Below are 19,086 nucleotides of genomic sequence, written 5' to 3' on the forward strand. Positions count from 1 at the left end.
CAAGATCCACACACTCACAAAAGAAAACAACAGGCAAAGAAACAAGAGCCAACACCGCATGTCCTTTCCTATAGGGCAGATGGTGCCAGCTGGCCTTGTAGTGAGGAGGGGACAGCCTGTCTCCGGAGCAGGCCCTGGTGTGGTATTGTTTGTTTCCCCTTCTCTCTTCATCCTTCACGCAGGGCAGATGGTATCAGTATAAAAGTCATAATTAGTATTTGTATGGCACTTTTGGATATTCAAAGCACTGAAGTGTGTGAGTAGTAGTGTAGTGTTTAGAGCAGGGTTTGCCAACCTTTTTAGGCCAGTGAACACATTTGGAATTTCAAGAAAGAGCAGTGAACACCAGTCAGAAAATGGCTACTGTGGTGGCATGGCACAAGACAACATGGCTGGCAAATTTAAAGAGGTGGCATCCCAAAATCATGTGAGGCAGGCATATTCTTCCCCATCAGCTGCCCCATATATAGGAAAACACCTGTATTAGCTACTGCCACCCTTACTCATAATGAAGCTTTTCACATTTCTCCTCTGCCCAGAATGGAGGGTGGGTGTCCTGGCTTGGCATCCAGTAAAATGTGGGCATATCTAAAGGGATGCGTAAGAGGGCCAAGCCAGTGCAGACATTTCCTGAGCAGGAAAGGCAATCGGTCTCTTGCACATTGTGCATGTTTGAACAATATTTATGGAGACCTTCCCTGGGCACAACGGTGCATGTTGGTTTAGAGTGCTGAAATAGGACCTTGGAGACTCCAGATCTCCTCCCTGAACTACAGTTCTGACGGTGGTTTAACCAGCAAGCTGTCTTTCCAGGGAACTCTGGGAATTGCAGCTCTGTGAGGGGAATAGGGGGGCTCCTAACAACTCTCAGAGCACTAAGCAGCTCCCAGAATTCTTTGGGGGAAGCCTTGGCTGTTTAAAATGGTGTCATAGTGCTTTAAATGTGTGATGTAAATGTGACCTAAGATGCAAGCACACTTCATGCTGCAGTGAACTGTTACCCTGCTAGTTATATGGTTCGGAGTCTGAAACATAGGATCCCTCACCTATAGCAGAGTAGCGTGTCTGGTGAGGGAGCTCATTCCAGCTGACTCCAAAGGGGCCAGTTTCCCCTTTCCGGTCATGAGTAGTCAGTTCTGTTTTTCAGGCACACTATAACTTGAACCAGTTTTTACTGTGTTTGCTGCTTTGCATTATCTTTTTCCCTTCTGAAAACTCCTCAGCCATAACTTGAGCCTTGAAAGTCTGTGTGGCTGTAAATGGAAGCAGAGTCTCCATTTTCCCTTTTGCATTTATCTTAAATATCAGTAATAACGGAACAGCAGATTTCTTAAGTCTCAGTTTTGCATTTCCAGATTTAGGAGTCCTCCTATAAAAGTGTTGGAAAATGAGCTCTTTGTTTTGGATATATCTGCCTCAGAGTACAATGAGAGAAACAGCTTTGTTCCCATGCTCTCCCCCCCCTCCCATGCACAAACAACAATCTCATATTTATCACACTTTCCTGCTTGTATACTGTATTATAATTAAAGTTCCCAGCGTATGAGTTTGGTAGTTTGTCAAAGAGTTCGAAAATTCAGCCAAATTCCTTTCCTTTGCATTGTTCTGCTACTGAAGTCTTTTTTTGTATTTAGAGGGGGGGGGGGCGGACTCGCTGCCTTTTTGTAGGGCTGTCCTTGGCAGAGGAGGACTTTCATCGTCCAAGAGGATGTTTATGATGGGCTTACTGAATATTCATCAGCACAGCTGGAAAAGTTGATAGTTGAACAGAAAACCCCACATATGGACAATGTGGTTTCAAAGCTTTTTAATGCTGAGACCAGTTTGCTGAGCGGTGCACAGAAGTTTAGCGGGGAATTGTCCATGGCTGTTTTTGATTTGATGTAATTTATTATTTATGATTTTTTCCCATTATTTAAAGAATGGTTAATCACACTGAGATATTTTCATGGGAAGCAATCCATAAATTCAATAAATAATAAAAAAAGGATAATAGTTATATAGTGGACGCTCGGGTTGCGAATGTGATCTGTGTGGGATGCACGTTCGCAACCTGCAGTACTCGCAACCCGCAGTGGCGCGTCTGTGCATGCATGCGTTGCGATTCAGCGCTTCTGAGCATGGACGACCCCCCAAACCCAGACGTAACCCGTTCTGGTACTTCTGGGTTTTGGCGGGTCCGTAACCTGAAAAAACACAACCTGAAGCATCTGTAACCCAAGGTATGACTATATTTTAAACTTATAAAGGTATGTGTGCCTGTTCATACATGGGGAAACCTCCAACTCCTCCTCCCATCATTCATGACCACTTGTTCTAGCTAAGGATGATGGGAGTTGTAGTCCAATAACAGCTGGTGACCCATGTTTGAGAAGCACAGTGTCTAACTCCTGCCCTGTCTCTCCCTTACACCAGACCAGCCTACATGCTCTGGCTTCTTTCTCCTAGATCTGGTTGCACCCCATCATCTCGCCTGCTAATAGGACAGGCAGCTGTCTGAAGTCAACAAGAAAATATGCTCCTCCTTCCCCTGCCCCCCAAAACCCAATCAACAGAATGTACTCTAGGCTGGCAGAAAACTGGGTTCACGGGCGTTCTCTTCCATAATGTTGCTGCTTCATTGACTTCAGCATGGTTTTTAACCTCTCCGTTCAACACAGTAAAATTCGGAATCGAAGAAATCCTCTCAGTTTCTCACCGATACCAAAGTAAAAAGTTGGTGCATGCACAGTGGCAAAGTTTCTATGGTTTTATGCTCAGGTATGGAATACTGACCACGGGGCATCTTTGCCTAAGTAAGGTGAATTTTAGCTCTGAGTAAGGGGGAAAGGGGCACAGGTAGAAGATAAAGGCACAGATAAGCGCTTAGGCAAGCTTAATTATTTGTGACTTGCAGAGAAGTGGTTTGACCTATTCATTTATCAGGGCCGGTTCTACCATGAGGTGGAATGAAGCTGCCAGCTCCGTCAGCTAATCTTGATGTCACAAAAAGGCAACAAATTGTTAGATTTACTTAATTTCTTATTGCTTTGATTTTATTCCTGGGAAGATGGAAGAGACACTGGATTTTCTTTCTCAGGTGATAGAATAGCTTTGTAGGCCTTGGGAACTGTGCACTTTGCCTGAGGTGAGGTGAGTACCACCTGTTGCACTTGCGCCTCAGGTAGGGAAATACCTTGGCTGGCCCTGACATTAATGTAAAAATCTGTGTTATCTTTCTTGTTGTTGCTCAAATTACTAACAGGACAACATGAGAACAATGGCATTTATTTTTAAAATAAAATACTCCCCCCCCCCCGTAACTCTGCTCAGCATATTAAGTGCAGTGTCTAGGTCCCAATCCATTATTTAAAAACAAGAACAAAACCAAAAGAAGATATGTTGATATCAAACCATAGGGCAACCTAAATGAATATTTTATTTATTTACTTCAAGAATTTTATAGGCTGCCCTCAAGAGTCATGCTCACTCCAGGTGACTTCTACAAAATACAAATGATAATAGTGATACAATAAAATATAATAATTAATTTTCTGATTTCACAATAGTCTTTATGCTATTAAAATTTTGTAAGTCACTTGGAGACTAGTTATTCATCTAACAAATAGAATAAATAATTTTAAGATAATAAACATGAACAATATTTCACAACATTGAAAAAACATTTTTTTTAAAAAAATACATATCCCTCCTCTGCCCCCCTTCCAAACCAGCCAATCAACAATCTGGCAGGTAAATCCATACAAAAGAAGTTCAAACTTGTTTTCTCCTGCTCTGGAGAGTAGGACCCAAACCAATGGCTTCAAGTTATGAGAAAGGAGATTCCAAGTAAACACAAGGAATAACTTTCTGAGGCATAACAGTGGAACGGACTCCCTCAGAAGGTGGCGGACTCTCCTTCACTGGTGGCTTCAAAGCACAGTTTGGACGGTTTTAGTTGAGATTAGATGAGCCTTAGGGTCCCTTCCACCTCTACAATTCTACAGTGCAGTATAGGAAATCCCTCTTGAGTAGACTACTGGAAACAAGCGGGCTTCAAAGCTTTCCCGAAGGGGGAGCGACCATTTTAAAATGTGTAGTACTTCATTATAGGGCTTTTGTTAGGCCTGCAGTGTTAATATTTGAAGGATGAGAAGTTGTCTAGTAGTATGTCAATTAGCAACAGCATCTATTCAGGGCCGACCTTTTATCGTTGCTGCTTCTGCATGCTCAAGCCCCATGCCAAACCAATAAATGTTTGACATGGGGAGGCTCTATGGTTTGGGAGGCATGGGAGTCTTATAGTGGGAGCAGTTCCCTCCCCTGAGTAACCATAATTACTACATTATTAGCTTTCCTTAAAAAAAAAAAGAGAGAGAGAGTAAGGTTGTTGTTTTTTAGCATTTGTAGAACCTGAGATATGAGGCAACACGTACAGGCATTATATTTATCATTTGTGTGTGCGCCACTTTGAGTGTTTCTACTTTGCCTCACTCTGCGACAAATGCCTGTGGATGCCCAACTTGGGAGAGCAGGATAAATGATTTCCCATGTCAGTGCCATTGGCTCTGGAAAGGTGTTCTTTGATGGATGTAGGCACAAATCCTGCACAGCCTTCTCATTTCCCATGGTATCAGTACAGGGTAAGGCTCAGCTATGCCAGAGAAGCTAAGCAGGAACTGGCCATTAGTCGGTCCAAGATGGAGAGAGATAACTTCAGAGGTTTACAATCCACTTTGCACAAGGCTAAAAAGAGATACATTTTTAAAATGGGGAAGCATTTACCATACGTATAAGGCAAGAATGATACTTTAGGTGGTTTTTAAAAAATTGATGATGTTTGCCTAATATTTGTAGCCTGTGTTTACAAAACCCGTTTTGTTAGATTCCATGGATGGATGATAAATAAGGAAGCAGCTGTGAGCTAGTTGGGTGATTTTGTATTTTTATTATTATTTAAAAGGCAGTCAGTGGTAGACTATTTCTGAGGATGGTATTTTAATAGAAGCCATTTTCTTTGATCCAAAGCACTTGTGTAATTGTCTCTTAAAGCATGTTGCCGGGGTGGGGTGGGGTGGGCTTTTTATACTTTCTGTAGGACTTTTAGTATGACAAAAACTGTTAAGTCTATACTTTGATTAGCAGCTCGTCTAAAGCTCAGCATCCTCTTAATTTTATTTTAGAGACACCTTGCTGTGGGAAACAGTCTGTCTGTTGTAGGGTTGCCATATTTCAAACAGTGAAAATCCAGACAAAAAAGCACAAAAATAAATGCCGCCTTTGAGCTATTTTTATGGGGAAAATGGCACTGCTGCCATGGGCTGCCATATGTCCGGATTTTCCTGGACATTTTCCGGATTTCCGCCCAGACACTACTGCCAACTGGAACATCTGAATGTATGGCAACCCTAGTTGGTTGCAACATTTGGGGGGGGGGGCGGGCAATAGCACATTCTTAGACTGGTCCATGAGAAATTTTCAATAACAACCCAGAAGTTAGCTCCAATTTTCTTTTTTACTTCAGCTCCTTTTTACGGCACCAGTAAAAGACATGGGAAAGATCTGCAACATCCTGCTGAATTTATTTATTTTTTTGACCTTCAATACCTGCTTCTTAGAACAAGCATGTAATATTTCTTGGTTGTAAAAAACTGGAATATGTTTTCATATTTCCTTAAAGAGAAGAACAGACTTTGAAAAAGAGCCCAAGGTTTGATCAGGAAACTAGGTTTGTGCCTGTGTCACTGCTTTTTCATCCAAGTTTTGAATGGGATAAAGGGATAAATTATCTATAACGGGCAGCAGAACAAGCTTCCCATGGCTTCCAGGGTTCCACCTCCTCAGCAGAAAGAGATGAGCTCAGCCTCCTACACTTCTAGGAGACACACTTGGCTACTTTTGAGTTTCTCCTACTGATGGGCAGTTCATATAGTAGAAAGAACTTAGTAAGCTGCATGTCTCTAGCCCTATTCAGGCATTGAAATCCACATGCTCTTCATCAAGTGAAAGATTTGTGGAGATGTGTTCTTTGTCGCCACTGGCTCTCAACCTAGCTCTGCAGTGCTCCAGACAATGCAGTGTGACTGTCTGCAGAAGAGAGCCTTCTGTACTAGCTCAGGGGTTCTGAGTCATATGGAGAGCCTACACAAGGTTTTCCAAAATAAATTTCCCCTCCAGAAAAAAGACCAGTGCCGTATTTTCCCGTGGAAATTTTTCCATTTCATGAGTTCATTAGCAAAAAGTAAATGGATGCCAGTTGCAAATAAAATATCAGGCAAGCACGGCAACTTCAAGATGTTGGCCTTGCTATACAAGTAATATAAACATGTTATATCAGTTTGCTATACAAGTAATATAAACAGTTATATCACTTTCTAAGACATCAGAAAATTGCTTTTCATTAATTAAAAAATCAGTGGATGGGCTGTTTGGAATACTACAGAGGGGGCAGAGACATTGAGTTCATCTCCATGAAATGAACCTTAAACACCTGAGTAGGACTTCTCATATCCTGCTGAGGGAAATTTTTGCAAATATTAGCATCTGATCAGAAATCTGGTGAGCTGCGGTCTGGCGATATTTATTTATCACAGCAATTGGCAAGGCATTGCAGGTAACTAGTTCACCAAACTTGTTATGCTGCAGATATAAAAAAAAAACCAAGAGGAACGAGTAGCTTCTCTTAGTTCTTTCTATTCCAGGCAGCTCTGAATAATTAGTTGCAGGTTAGACTGGGAAATTGAGGTTTAAAGGTAAAGGTACAGGTACCCCTGCTCGTACGGGCCAGTCGTGTCCGACTCTAGGGTTGCGTGCTCATCTCGCTCTAGAGGCCGTGAGCCGGCGCCGTCCGAAGACACTTCTGGGTCATGTGGCCAGCGTGACGAAGCTGTAGCTGGCGAGCCAGCACCAGCGCAGCACATGGAAACGCCGTTTACCTTCCCGCTATAAAGCGGTACCTATTTATCTACTTGCACTTAGGGGTGCTTTCGAACTGCTAGGTGGGCAGGAGCTGGGACCGAACGCCGGGAGCTCACCCCGCCGCGGGGATTCGAACCGCCGACATATGATCGGCAAGTCCTAGCACTGAGGTTTTACCGACAGCGCCATCCGCGTACCAAATTGAGGTTTACTTTGCTGCTTAAGGAATAAAGATGTTAGCTCCTTGGCTAGCACTAAGGGCCAAGGTATCTTGCTTGCTGTAGTGTTAGTCTCTATCCTTTAGGAGCCGGAGAATTGCACAGACTCCAATGGCAGCTGCCAGTCAAGTCATGTGATGGGCTGAAAGACCCTATGGGGGTCTGAACCTCCTTTCTTCAGTCTTCACCCACCAGGACGTGTAAAGCAATGAGTTCAAAATTTTGTTGTAAGTCAGTGCAGGAGCTTATCTTTCATAGTTTTTTTTTGTGTTAAGCTCCATGTAAGTGTAATAAGTATTTTTACAAGCTTGGCGGAGAGCACTACAGTGGGAGATGGGTTAATTCTGCAGAGCAGAGCAGTTTCCATGTTGGCTGGAACTCCTTAAGTGCTTAAACCTGTAGGACTTTTCACATGAAAGAATTGGACAGCACAATGCTGTAGTATCCCACCTGTTCTCTGTTTGCTTTTGGGCACATCGTCAAAAACTGTGCTGGGAGAGTTTATAGGCAAACATTATAAAAAGTGACAGTCTTTAAGTGCTGTTAGATTTGAATTTGGCAGAACAAAAAGCTTACCTGAAATAGATATTGATTTCCAAACTAATTTATATGTCATGAGGATTCTTGATATCCTATGTTTGCCACGGCATTCTTAGTCACAGGAGGAGCATCAGTTCCTTTTAATTTTGAAGTTCAAGGATGATGCTCATGTAGTTCATGTAATGGCAGCACCACTCTGGCGTGGTGGCGGCATTATCCAAGGTTAGCAGAAGTACAAACAAATCTTTAACGGAAAAGAACAGCAAGGGGAGGAAACAGCAGCCCAATGTGGACTGAGCATGCTCAGTCACCACAGAATGATGACTGAGTGTTGGGCTGAAAAAGTGGAAAACTTGGTGTGAATAAGAATACTGTATTAAGGAGTATCCTGAAATCGCATTATACTGTAAATTAATATGCCCAGTGCAAATCCTAAGAGAATTTTCTTTTCCTTTTTCTGAATCATTAGCAATTTCTTTCCTAACTACCGTCAAATTTGACTCTTCCCATCTCTTGAAAGTGGATTCAGTGGATGCTTATTAAAAAACAAAGTAAAAAAGAGTGGGGTTATTTGGCACACAAGTGCTGCCAGAATAATGGCTCAAGACATTCAGGCCTTTTCAACTGAAATGTTCCCAGATTCTTTAATTATGGTTTAGGAAGCTGGGAATGAGTGTTGTGCCTGCTTATTCCTCACCTCTCCCTTCACACACTACCTCCCTTCACACACTGCTCTTTAGACTAACTTCCCATTTTGTCCAAACTAAGGAGCTCTGGTATAATGGTTGTTTACTGACCAGGAAATTAAACCATGATTTGATCCTGGTTAGTAAATAAGCCACAGTTTTATGTTTCAGTTCTAACATGGGGGCTGTATTTTAAAGTAGTCTTCGCTAACTTGGTTCTTACCAGATGTATTGGACTGCAGCTTCCATCAACTCCATTTCTAGTCCAAAACATCTGAAGAACATACGGTCAGTGAAGGCTGCTTCTAAATGGTCTAGGATCTCCAAGTATGGAAGCTGGTGTGCAAGGGGAGGCAGGAAACATGCAGATCCAATGCTACTTCCTGGCTTTGTAATCACTGGATTATTAAATGGGGAATTTAACATCAACCTGCAATGTTGTGGCTACATGTTTCATTTCTAGCCTTTTGGGGTGGGTTTTTTTTTAATTAGTTGGTAAAGTCCCTCAGTGGGTTATTTAGACACTGTACAAAATTGGTATCTTAATAAAGTGATCTACATACAGTGGTACCTTGGGTTAAGAACTTAATTCGTTCTGGAGGTCTGTTCTCAACCTGAAACTGTTCTTAACCTGAATCACCACTTTAGCTAATGGGACGTCTCACTGCTGCTGCGCCGCTGGAGCATGATTTCTGTTCTCATCCTGAAGCAAAGTTCTTAACCAGAGGTACTATTTCTGGGTTAGCGGAGTCTGTAACCTGAAGCGTCTGTAACCTGAGGTACCACTGTACATACACTCTTTTTGAAGGCCAATTTCAAAGACTCTTGGGAAATGCTGGCCACAACCAAGCTCAGTAAAACAAATTTACTACACCAGATAGAATGAGCTGCAGTGGTTACGGAGAACAGTGAATGCAATTCTATAAAGCAAACCAGTTTTGCTTGTTCTGAAGTGTCAGCAAACCTAAAATCAATCATTCGTTCCGTGACATTTTTGCTACATTTCTTGGATTTAACCTTTTACTGATATAAAATATATATGCAGAAAACAGCTCATTCTCCATCTGGATAATGATTCCCCCCCGCCCTCCTAACATCCCTCGGTTGGTGCAAATTGTAACCTGTATAATGGATTGATGGAATCCATAATTACCTCATCAAGTTTGTAAAAAAGAAGTGTAAAATTGTACGAGAGTTCATAGAATACTTGCTTGCCAAATAATTTCGATCTGTTGAACATTTTGAGACCTAGTTGTAAAATCTAAACATGTAAAATGTTAACATTTGTATAAAAATATTGTTTAGGTCTCAGTTTCAGTATGTATAGCAGTCACACAATCTTATTCTGTGAAAATGAAGAATTGCTTTTCTTTGATGGTGCAAATTGGAGAAGAGACTGTGAGGGGAACATTTTTTTCTGTGGAAAAATAATCAGTGGTTCTGCAGAGCTAATTTACGGAAGGATTAGTCACTGTCCTCGTGTGAAATTCTACCAGCAGAGAAACAGGATGTAGCTCGAATCACACCTCTGATTTTGGTGAAGGTTACATGCTACTTAGCTTGTCCAGTTCAGGACACTGCAAGGACAATAAAAGAGTGAGAAGGCTACCTACCTTGCGCTTGGGTTTGTAAATTGCCAACACTTGCTCCCCCAAATTGGGTATAAATTGTGAACACTGTTCCAAGAAATGAACGTCTCTCATTTAAATGTATTCATAATTGTGTTGTATATGGCCTTCCCTCTAGAACAGAGTTGAGAACCTGTGGCTCACTGGACTCTCAATTCACATCCTCCTTGACTATTGGCCCTGCTGGCCAGGGTTGATGAATGCTGGGAGTCCCACAACATCTGAATGGCCACATGTTCCAAGTCCCTTTCCTAGAGCCAGAACTGATTAGCTGTAATACTCAGAATTTGTTCGTACACCCCTCTCCTTGCATGCACTCCACAGCATGGGAGGCTGTAAATTATTAGCAAAGAAGACAGTGTCACATGGCACTTAAAAAAACTAATTTATTGCAACTTGAGCTTGCATAAGCCCTGGGCTTACTTCATCAGATGCGGTTATCAAGTTACTAGGATTCTTGTGTTGTGGTGTATAGTCAGACTGCACACTTCCCGGCCTGAGCATCGCCACCTTCCTCAAACTTGCGGTTTTCTTATCCAAAGCCATGCCTTCTACTTTTTAGACTACTTTTATGTCCTGTAAGCTTGCAGCACATCATGGATGAAGCTGCTTCATCAGTTTTGCTTGCCTTTCCCCAGTTTAATGAAAAATTCACACATTTTCGAAGAGGGCCTTCACTGACAATTGTTGAAAATTTTCTCTCCCCCCCCCCCTTTGTCCCTTCTCCACCCTTCTTCTGTGCCCACCTACTTTCCACTTTTGCAGAGCCACCAACCAAATATCAAATCTCTCAGCCTGATGTATACTCTATACTTCCGGGAGACTCTTTGATGTTGCACTGTCAACTGAAAGATGCAATCAAGATCACTTGGACTAAAGATGGGGTCCATTTGATGCCCAGCAATCGAACAATCATGACTGGGGAATACTTGCGGATTAAAGATAGTTCGCCCAAAGATTCAGGCCTTTATGCTTGCACTGCTGTTAGGGCTGTAGACAGTGAGACCCTCTACTTCATTATAAATATTACAGGTGAGTTTGCTTTTTTACTACATGCAAATAGCTGTAACCTAAATTTATTATATGCGTATGTATAGCCAGTTTCTGCTCAAGCATTAAAGAGACATTCTGGTCATATATAATATTCTTTATTTTGCCAGCTTGCTCATGCTCTTAGATCATTTCCCCTGTTGGGTAGTAAAGTGGGTGGCATTTTTAGCTGTGGTGCCCTGGAATTCGCCCTCTCAGGTGGCTCAATTAGGTGCCAGGGGGAAAAGCTTTTTCTTCTTTCAAGCACATAGTGTGTGTGATTGTGTGTCTGTGTTTGTGCGTGCATGTGTGCGTGCGTGCGTGTGTGTGCATTCTATGGACTGCTATATATAAATGCTATGGACTGTTTAGCGAAGTTTTTAATGTTTGATGTGTTACTGTGCTTTTAATATTCTGTTGGGAGCCGCCCAGCGTGGCTGGGAAAACCCAGTCAGATGGGTGGGGTAATAATAATAATAATAATAATAATAATAATAATAATAATAATGTGGAATAACTTATTTGTTGCTTTATGCAATATATATATATATACATATACATACACACACACACACATTTTTCAAACATTTTCACAATAACATTCAAATCAAATAATTACATTGTTTCACTAGTTGACTTCCCACCCTCCCCTCCACGATGTTTTTACTCGTACTGCTGCATCTATTACAAAAAAGTTTCTCTATTACAATTATTTTATCACTTTTCTTCCTGCCTGTGATTTGGCTATAATATGTTTTTTTAATAGTCCACATAAGTCCTCCATTCTTCTATTTTTTTAAAAAAATCATCATTTCGCTGTCAGTTTTGCCAATTCTGCATAGCCCCATTATTTTCAAAAGCCACTCCATGCATTTGTATTAATTAAGCCACCTTGGAGTCAGCTTTGACGAAGGGTGGTAGAATAATGTTTCAATGAAATAATATAAAAGAAGTTTATAGTGATGTCAGTTTAAGAAAACTTCTGTTTGGTAGTTCTACCCTCCCACTCTGGTTCATACAGCCACAAACTTTATATAGCAGTGATGGGGAACCTTTTCTTCAGCTTAAGAGCTGCATTTCCATCTGCATTTCCTTCCCTACCACTTGTATATAACCTAAAATCTGATTCATTGAGAAAGATATTTTTTTTAAAAAAAACCTTAATTTGGTTCAAATGAGTGGTAATTTATGTGGACCTATTTAGATGTATACTTGGGACTGGGGCAGAGTGTGTATGGATAATTAAGAGAACTGGGTAACCAATGTGGAGACAATACTTGGTTTTACTGCACAGTCATGTTAGAAAATAACAACACCCATCATTTGAAATTATTCTCCAAATCTTCTCCATGATCAATTATACCAGAACTCCATTTTTTTTAAGTATCGAAACCTTCAAAGACACACACACACACACACACACACACACACACACACACAATGTAAACCAGACATGCTTTTTCAGGAACAAGTAAATAATCATTTCTTGTTGTCATTTTTTTGTGTTTAATTTTCAAAGAAAGAAAATATCAGCAGCTCTTTAGAATAAGAAACTTTGCTTGGAAACATCTATGGCCATGACCCAACTAGACTATATGTGCATGCAGGGATGAACAGTGCACTCAGCTGGAGGTTCCTTAGCAGCAGATACTTCAAAGAAGCCTCTGGCTGTGTACAGTTTTTACCTACACAAACATATAGCTTCAGTGGATCGTGGACTATATATATATCTATATATATATATATGCATGCCATAAAGTGTGTGATGCTGCATCTCTTAAACAAGATCTGTTCCAGATGTGACATAAAAGAAACAACATGAGTCCAGAAAATAGGTGTGTTAGCTTGCAATGTGTAGTAGGTGAACAATGTTAAATTTTTAAACTTCAGATGTTCTTTCATCTGGAGATGATGAAGATGACAACGACGGCTCTGAGGATTTTGTGAATGACAACAACCAAATCAGTAAGTAACTCTCTGACTGCTGAAGGTGCCTGGCAGAATCCATATGGAAATATTTTCCCCACCTAATCTTCTGCACTCTCTTCAAGCACTTTCTTGGCTGTTAAACGTATGAGCAATCTATTAGCTCTAGATTTCAACTGGCTTGTTTCCTCTTTGTTTTTGTGTATTTCTGGTCTTCTGAAACATGGAAATAAACTATTATCATATTCTTGCCTGCTTGTTTATTCTTTCTTGTCCTAGTTGACATTAACCTTTTAGCAATTCTTCTTTTTTAACTCAACATGTTCTGTACTGACACCTCCCCTCTTTCTTCATTTCTGGATCAGAGTTGTAATTTCCTGTAATGACAATATTCAAGAGATGGTTATGATATTGAATTGTAATTAATTTTGTAGTGAAAAGAAAAATCTATGGAAAGAGAATGTAACGACCCTTTCCAACTTAAGCTTTCCTAATGATGGTATGGTCTAGTCCCAAAGAATATACTCTACTTGGTTAGCTGTCTAGGCAGACGCTTATATGTTGTTCCTACATTAGTAATATGGGTTGGAAGAATTTGAAACCAAATGCTTCCTTTAGCATTCTATACCTTAATATGTAGTCTTTATTAGGCCTACCAAATGTTTAGAACTGGTCCAGTTTTACACATGCAGCAGAAGGAGGCGAGAATGTCTGTAAGGGAAGGCTCGTAGCTTGATGGGTAGAATACATGTTTTGCAAATAGAAAGTCAAGGTTCAAGGCCCAGCAAACTCATTGACATGGTCCTAGGTAAGAATTCACAAATCCTCCAAAGTACTAGATCAACATTTGGAGAAATGGTTTGATTCATCTCTGATCCTAACAGGAGCACCACCCACCCCATCACCACTCACCCACAACAGTGTTGCTGCAATATATTTTGCCCAACATAGTATAAAATACTGTGGATTGAAGCTCAGTGCTCAAAAGACCAGCTCAGCTGCTTAGCAGCCCCCAACCAAGACATTTTTGCTGCTTGAAACAAAGGATGAGATCTTTCTGCCCCCTTCATTCCATATATTGAAAGATGGTGGGAAGGACAGCTGAATCTAATTTCAATCCTGGTATCTTCCACTGCTCTTGACCAGCAGGGCAGGCTCTGTGGGGCAGCCACAGCTCTCTCCTCTAGCACCTCACCACCACACTCCTTCCCTCATCATCTGCCACATTGAGGCAGCTGCCCCACTCTGCCTAATGGTACTGCTGGCCCTGAATAGGTAGGGGGTGGAACATCTGCCTAGGTTGATGCTTCTGGAGGTTCTTTCTAAGAAACCAGAGTCCCATAGAGGCAAATGCCTGCTGTGGCTAGAGTATTGAAAATGTTTCGTGGAAAGAAAAGTCAACAAGTGTTTGTAAAGAACCTTGGTTGTGAAGAAGCCTTAACTTGGGGACAATTCACTTCCAGTAAGCCATGGTGTTAAATTATACAAAGTACCCTCTAGCCTGAACATTTAGAACAGGGGTTGCTTACCTGTGACCCTCCAGATGTAGGAGTGCCTCTCCCTGGAACACTGAGCATCAGCAATGCTGGCAGGTGTTGAGGCAAGTTGATGTTCAGCAACACCTGGATGTCCACAGGCTCCCCATCCCTGATTTAGAACCTTTCATCTCCAGATGCTGAATTATTATGAGTTTTCTGGGAGGGGTGAGTATATTTTCGGGTAATGCTAGTGTGGGCTTTTGTGATTTGTAGGTGGGCTTATTTTACTTGCAAATGAGAGCCGTGTTTATTCACAGGCGTAGGGTTGTTTATAGCTTTAGGGGCAAGCCCAGCTACGTGTGTGAGCTTTTATATAGGCTTAGATGGCAGTTCTTGTAATGATCAGTGATAACAGGAGTGTTAGATTTATAATGTGAAAAGTAAGGAAAGGCTTTGCAGCTTGTTGCTTTAAGAGGAGACTCTGAACTTTACGTATATGTGTGTGGGTCATTTTCATTTGTCATTTTATGCCATGTTTATTTCTACTGCAACTTTGTGATGGAGACACACACTTATTAATATACGTTGTATATATAAATTCTTACCTCATCTGTGGGCAGATATCCTAACTGAGAAAACAATAGGTTAGATTAAATCCAAGCAGTATACTGAATGTGCTTTATATTACTTCCACCTATTGTTGGAATGTTACTTTTTTACCATGAGGTGCAAACATAGCAGCAGCAAAAAATGCAGATCTCTGGCCTTAAAGCAGAGAACAAAACTGATTACCGTATTTTTTGCTCTATAAGACTCACTTTTTCCCTCCTAAAAAGTAAGGGGAAATGTGTGTGCGTCTTATGGAGCGAATGCATTCTGCGCAGCTATCCCAGAAGCCAGAAGAGCAAGGGGGATTGCTGATTTCACTGCACAACGATCCCTCTTGCTGTTCTGGCTTCTGAGATTCAGATTTTTTTTTTCTTGTTTTCCTCCTCCAAAAACTAGGTGCGTCTTGTGATCTGGTGCGTCTTATAGAGCGAAAAATACGGTAAATAATTTAAATAGTTTCTGGATCAAGCTAGTCCATCATGCTGTTAATACGTTAGTGAACCAGATGCTCATGGGAAGCCTGCCAGTAATATTACAATGCAACAAGCTGAATGGGAATGCTTGTTTTAATAATAATAATAATAATAATAATAATAATAATAATAATAATACCACTCTTCATCCAATGATCCCAGGGCTATTTACAACAGAGAAATTCAAAACAAGAATACAAAACACAAAAACCTATACCAACATCACTAATTAGTGTTAATTAAAGGAAGCATTCTTTAAATCGATCTATCACGAAAATATATGCTTTTGGAGGTGTAAGTGGAGCAGATCTGATTCTATGCATATTTTTTGCAGCTGCGCACACACACACAACAAACCCCACTTTGGGGCCACAGTACTGGATATAATACAGGAAATTGCTGAGTACCTATTATCCAGGAACTTGAAAACAATACTCCTGCATATTACAATCAGAAGTATAGTTCTCCAATTGGTAACAGGCTTATTGACCATTGCTAAACCTTGCATTGCTCAACACTGAAGAAATAAAAAAACGCTGGCTGTAACAGACTAATGGGGTGGCATACATACAAACATACAAAAGGAAAGCTTCAAGCAGTAACCAGTAAAGTAGATTTATCAAGAGATGGCCCTTGACCATCCAATAATGGAATTCAAAAGCAACAGATAACAGTTCCCCATGAAACTCTTTCTCCTTAATATAGTACTCTATACAGTACCATGATGTAAATTTCCCCCTCCCACTTTGTTTCCACACTTTCCAGTTATTATCCTGTTCCCTTTCTTATCGTAAAAAGTATAAGAACATTAATAACCATTAATGTTACAGTATTACGTAGCTGTCAATGTAATGGATCCCACAAGATCCAAGACTACAGAGAGGTTAATAGGGGTTTATGTAACACCTGGCCTGAACGCACCTTTGTATGGTCCTTAAATGCTGATGGTGAATACGGAGTAATAAATAAATAGACCCAAGTGGCTGTGTTTCATCTATCTGCAACTTAATAGCAATAATGAAACTATCAGAAAATGCTATCGAAGCAGTGCAGCATACAAAATGTTTAAGACCATATTAGTAATATGTACAGTAAACCAGAGTGTAGGTGACCATGATAAAAAGGGAGTCTCACCCCGAGAGACGTTGCTTTGCCCAGGGCCAGTAATTTGCTTCCTACTCTGCTTATTCTCAGATTTATAATCATTATGGTAGTGGGAAATGACGAGAAACCAAGATGGCAGTGTGATGGAAAGGCCCAGTAACTAGAAATCGGGTAACCATTGTGCTCTTGCCAAAGTGCTTGTCACTGATAACGGAGTTCACAGCACTGAAAGAATCATCGCATCTGCTGGGTTCTTGTGATTATAGCAGCGCCGGCTGACTCCTGTGCTCTTTAGCACCAATCTTGTTCATGTGCCGTTTGGATTAACTTTTATCAGGAATTTGGGATTTGTTCCAGCAGGGTTATTTGTCTGATCAAAAGAAACTGCTTTGTGGAACGTGCTAGCGCTAGAGCAAAAAAAAGAAAAATGTACTCATGTATCGGTACTTAATAACATTCATGTTAGATGAACCCCCTTTTTTGTTGTGATCCTCGACTTAACTGCTTTATTTCCACATTCCCCTCTAGTGTTGTTGCCATTTTGTAACTAGCAAATCATTTTAATGGTGCTTTCTCCTATGTATCTTTTGGAATAATTAAAATTTTGTTGGTTGTGCAGTTTAATTTTAAATATTTATAACTTTCCCGGCGTTATGCTTGCAACTGCATGTTCCAAATATCCATTGATTTTTTCCACTTAATTAAATTTTAAAGCTTCAGGCTAAAATGAAATAGTCAAGTATCATTTCTAGAATAATTTTAATGCTTAAATTTGAATATTTTCTTTCAGTGAAGAGGCTTGTTAAGGACTCTGTTGCTGTATTCTTCTCCAGCTGTATTTTTATTTTGGTTTGTTGGGGGAAGTGGAGTGGAGGAATTCTATGTGTGCTGATTTCAAGAACTGCCATAAATGTTTGACGAACGGAAGGGTTTGTTTGTTATGGAGCAGTAGCTTGTAATAAAGGAAATGAGTTAAGGCTGAGAGAGGAATGGTTATGTTTCTGGACCCCTCTGGTCCTAAAAATGTCCATAGTAAATGGATTTATTTCAGGAAGGATCTGTTGTAAAATAATTAAAAGTCCTTACCGTTAAATAGATTTCCATCCTTAATTTTTAAACAGGTAAATGAGTGAACTGAATTAAGCACGGTCATTATATAACTGTGCAGTTAATCAGATTTCTTGTTATCTGCAGTAGAGGGCTCAGGTCACTACTGTACAGCAGGAGAATTATGGATAGATACTGAAAACCTATTGTAGTAATTTCAGCTAAGCCAATGCAGTTCTTATGCTTTCAGATTTGTTTTCAATTTTGTTAGTAATGATCCTGCTTTTGGGGGGAGGGGGCTTAGCTATGGTGCCCCTTTAAAAGCATTTATTTACCTTTGAAAATTCAGTCTTCTGCAGTTCATCACTGATGTGTTGACATCCAGTAACATTATTTTTTTTGTCAAAACGTAACTTACCAGTGGGTGTTTTGTAGAGTCTATTGGCCAACAGAGATGTCCAGATGATATATAATGTGGCTCTGCCCAACGAGCTGGGGCTCATGGCTATGAGAAAGAGAGGGCCTTTTCAGTGGTGGTGCCACAGTTGTAGAACACCCTTCCCAGAGAGACTCTCTTGGCTCCCACATTGTGATCCCTTTGTTGCCAGCTGAAGTCCTTGTTTATTTTTCCAGGCTTTTCAATCATAAAACCATTTAGTGGTTTACAGATCTTTGCTTATTCTTGGAGTTTAAAGATGTATCAGATCTGTGAGCTCTGTTTATCTTATTTTCTGCTGTATTGCATTTTATGGTTTTAAGACAGAATTGGAGAACTTGTGGCTCTCCAGATGTCATTGGACTCTGAATCCCATCAGCTCCAGCCAGCGTGGCTAATGTCCAAGGATGATGGAAGTTGTAGTCCAAAAACATCGAGAGGGCGACACAGGTTTACCAGTCATTTCTAAACAGCTTGTTTTGTATTTATTTTATTTTTTCTTGGAGACTACTGAGAGGATTTATGCTATTGAGGATAAACAAATATATAATGTAACATTTGTTTTCTTCATAGTATTGTTATGGCTGCTTAAACCCACATAATATTATTAATGGGCATCGTTACCAAACTCTGGATGTCAAAGGAGCTATGGGGGGCCAAGATTGTTTAGGGTACTGCTTTGGAAAAATTCTGCACCCAGAAATGCCGATTTCAAAATGAAAATAAAACATTGCTAATGTTGGGGGTGGTCATTTTGTAGGTTCTTAGCTAGGTGTTATAAACCACCTGTTACAATAATCTTCCTTGTTTGTTCCTGTGATTTTATACTTAGGCTGATTTTTCCTAGTATGTAAGATCAGTAAACATGGGACAGAGTTGATTACTTGGCATGGATTAGTACAAATATCTGGAACAGGCACATCTGTCTTCATGCCATCGTTATCTGTATTAACCAAATCGATATATAACTTTCACAAAACTCTTTGGACAGGAGAGATTAGAAATAGTGTTCCTT

The 19,086-nt window shown here is 40.5% G+C and overlaps 1 protein-coding gene across 8 annotated transcripts in view; it reads left to right on the forward strand.

Annotated features, from left to right (window-relative positions):
• FGFR2 (fibroblast growth factor receptor 2) overlaps positions 1 to 19,086 on the forward strand; it is a 144,380-nt gene that overhangs the window by 52,922 nt on the left and 72,372 nt on the right. For 5 of the 8 annotated variants that reach the window (XM_083741239.1, XM_083741238.1, XM_083741241.1 and 2 more), the window contains exons 3-4: positions 10,735 to 11,001; positions 12,889 to 12,963. The exons of the other annotated variants lie outside the window; for them this stretch is intronic. In XM_083741239.1, coding sequence (XP_083597365.1) covers positions 10,735 to 11,001; positions 12,889 to 12,963 — 342 coding nt within the window. The remainder of the gene's footprint in view (positions 1 to 10,734; positions 11,002 to 12,888; positions 12,964 to 19,086) is intronic. 8 annotated transcript variants of the gene reach the window in all.

This window comes from Podarcis gaigeae (assembly GCF_964106915.1).
Source record: "Podarcis gaigeae genome assembly, chromosome: 5".
Lineage (NCBI taxonomy): Eukaryota > Metazoa > Chordata > Lepidosauria > Squamata > Lacertidae > Podarcis > Podarcis gaigeae.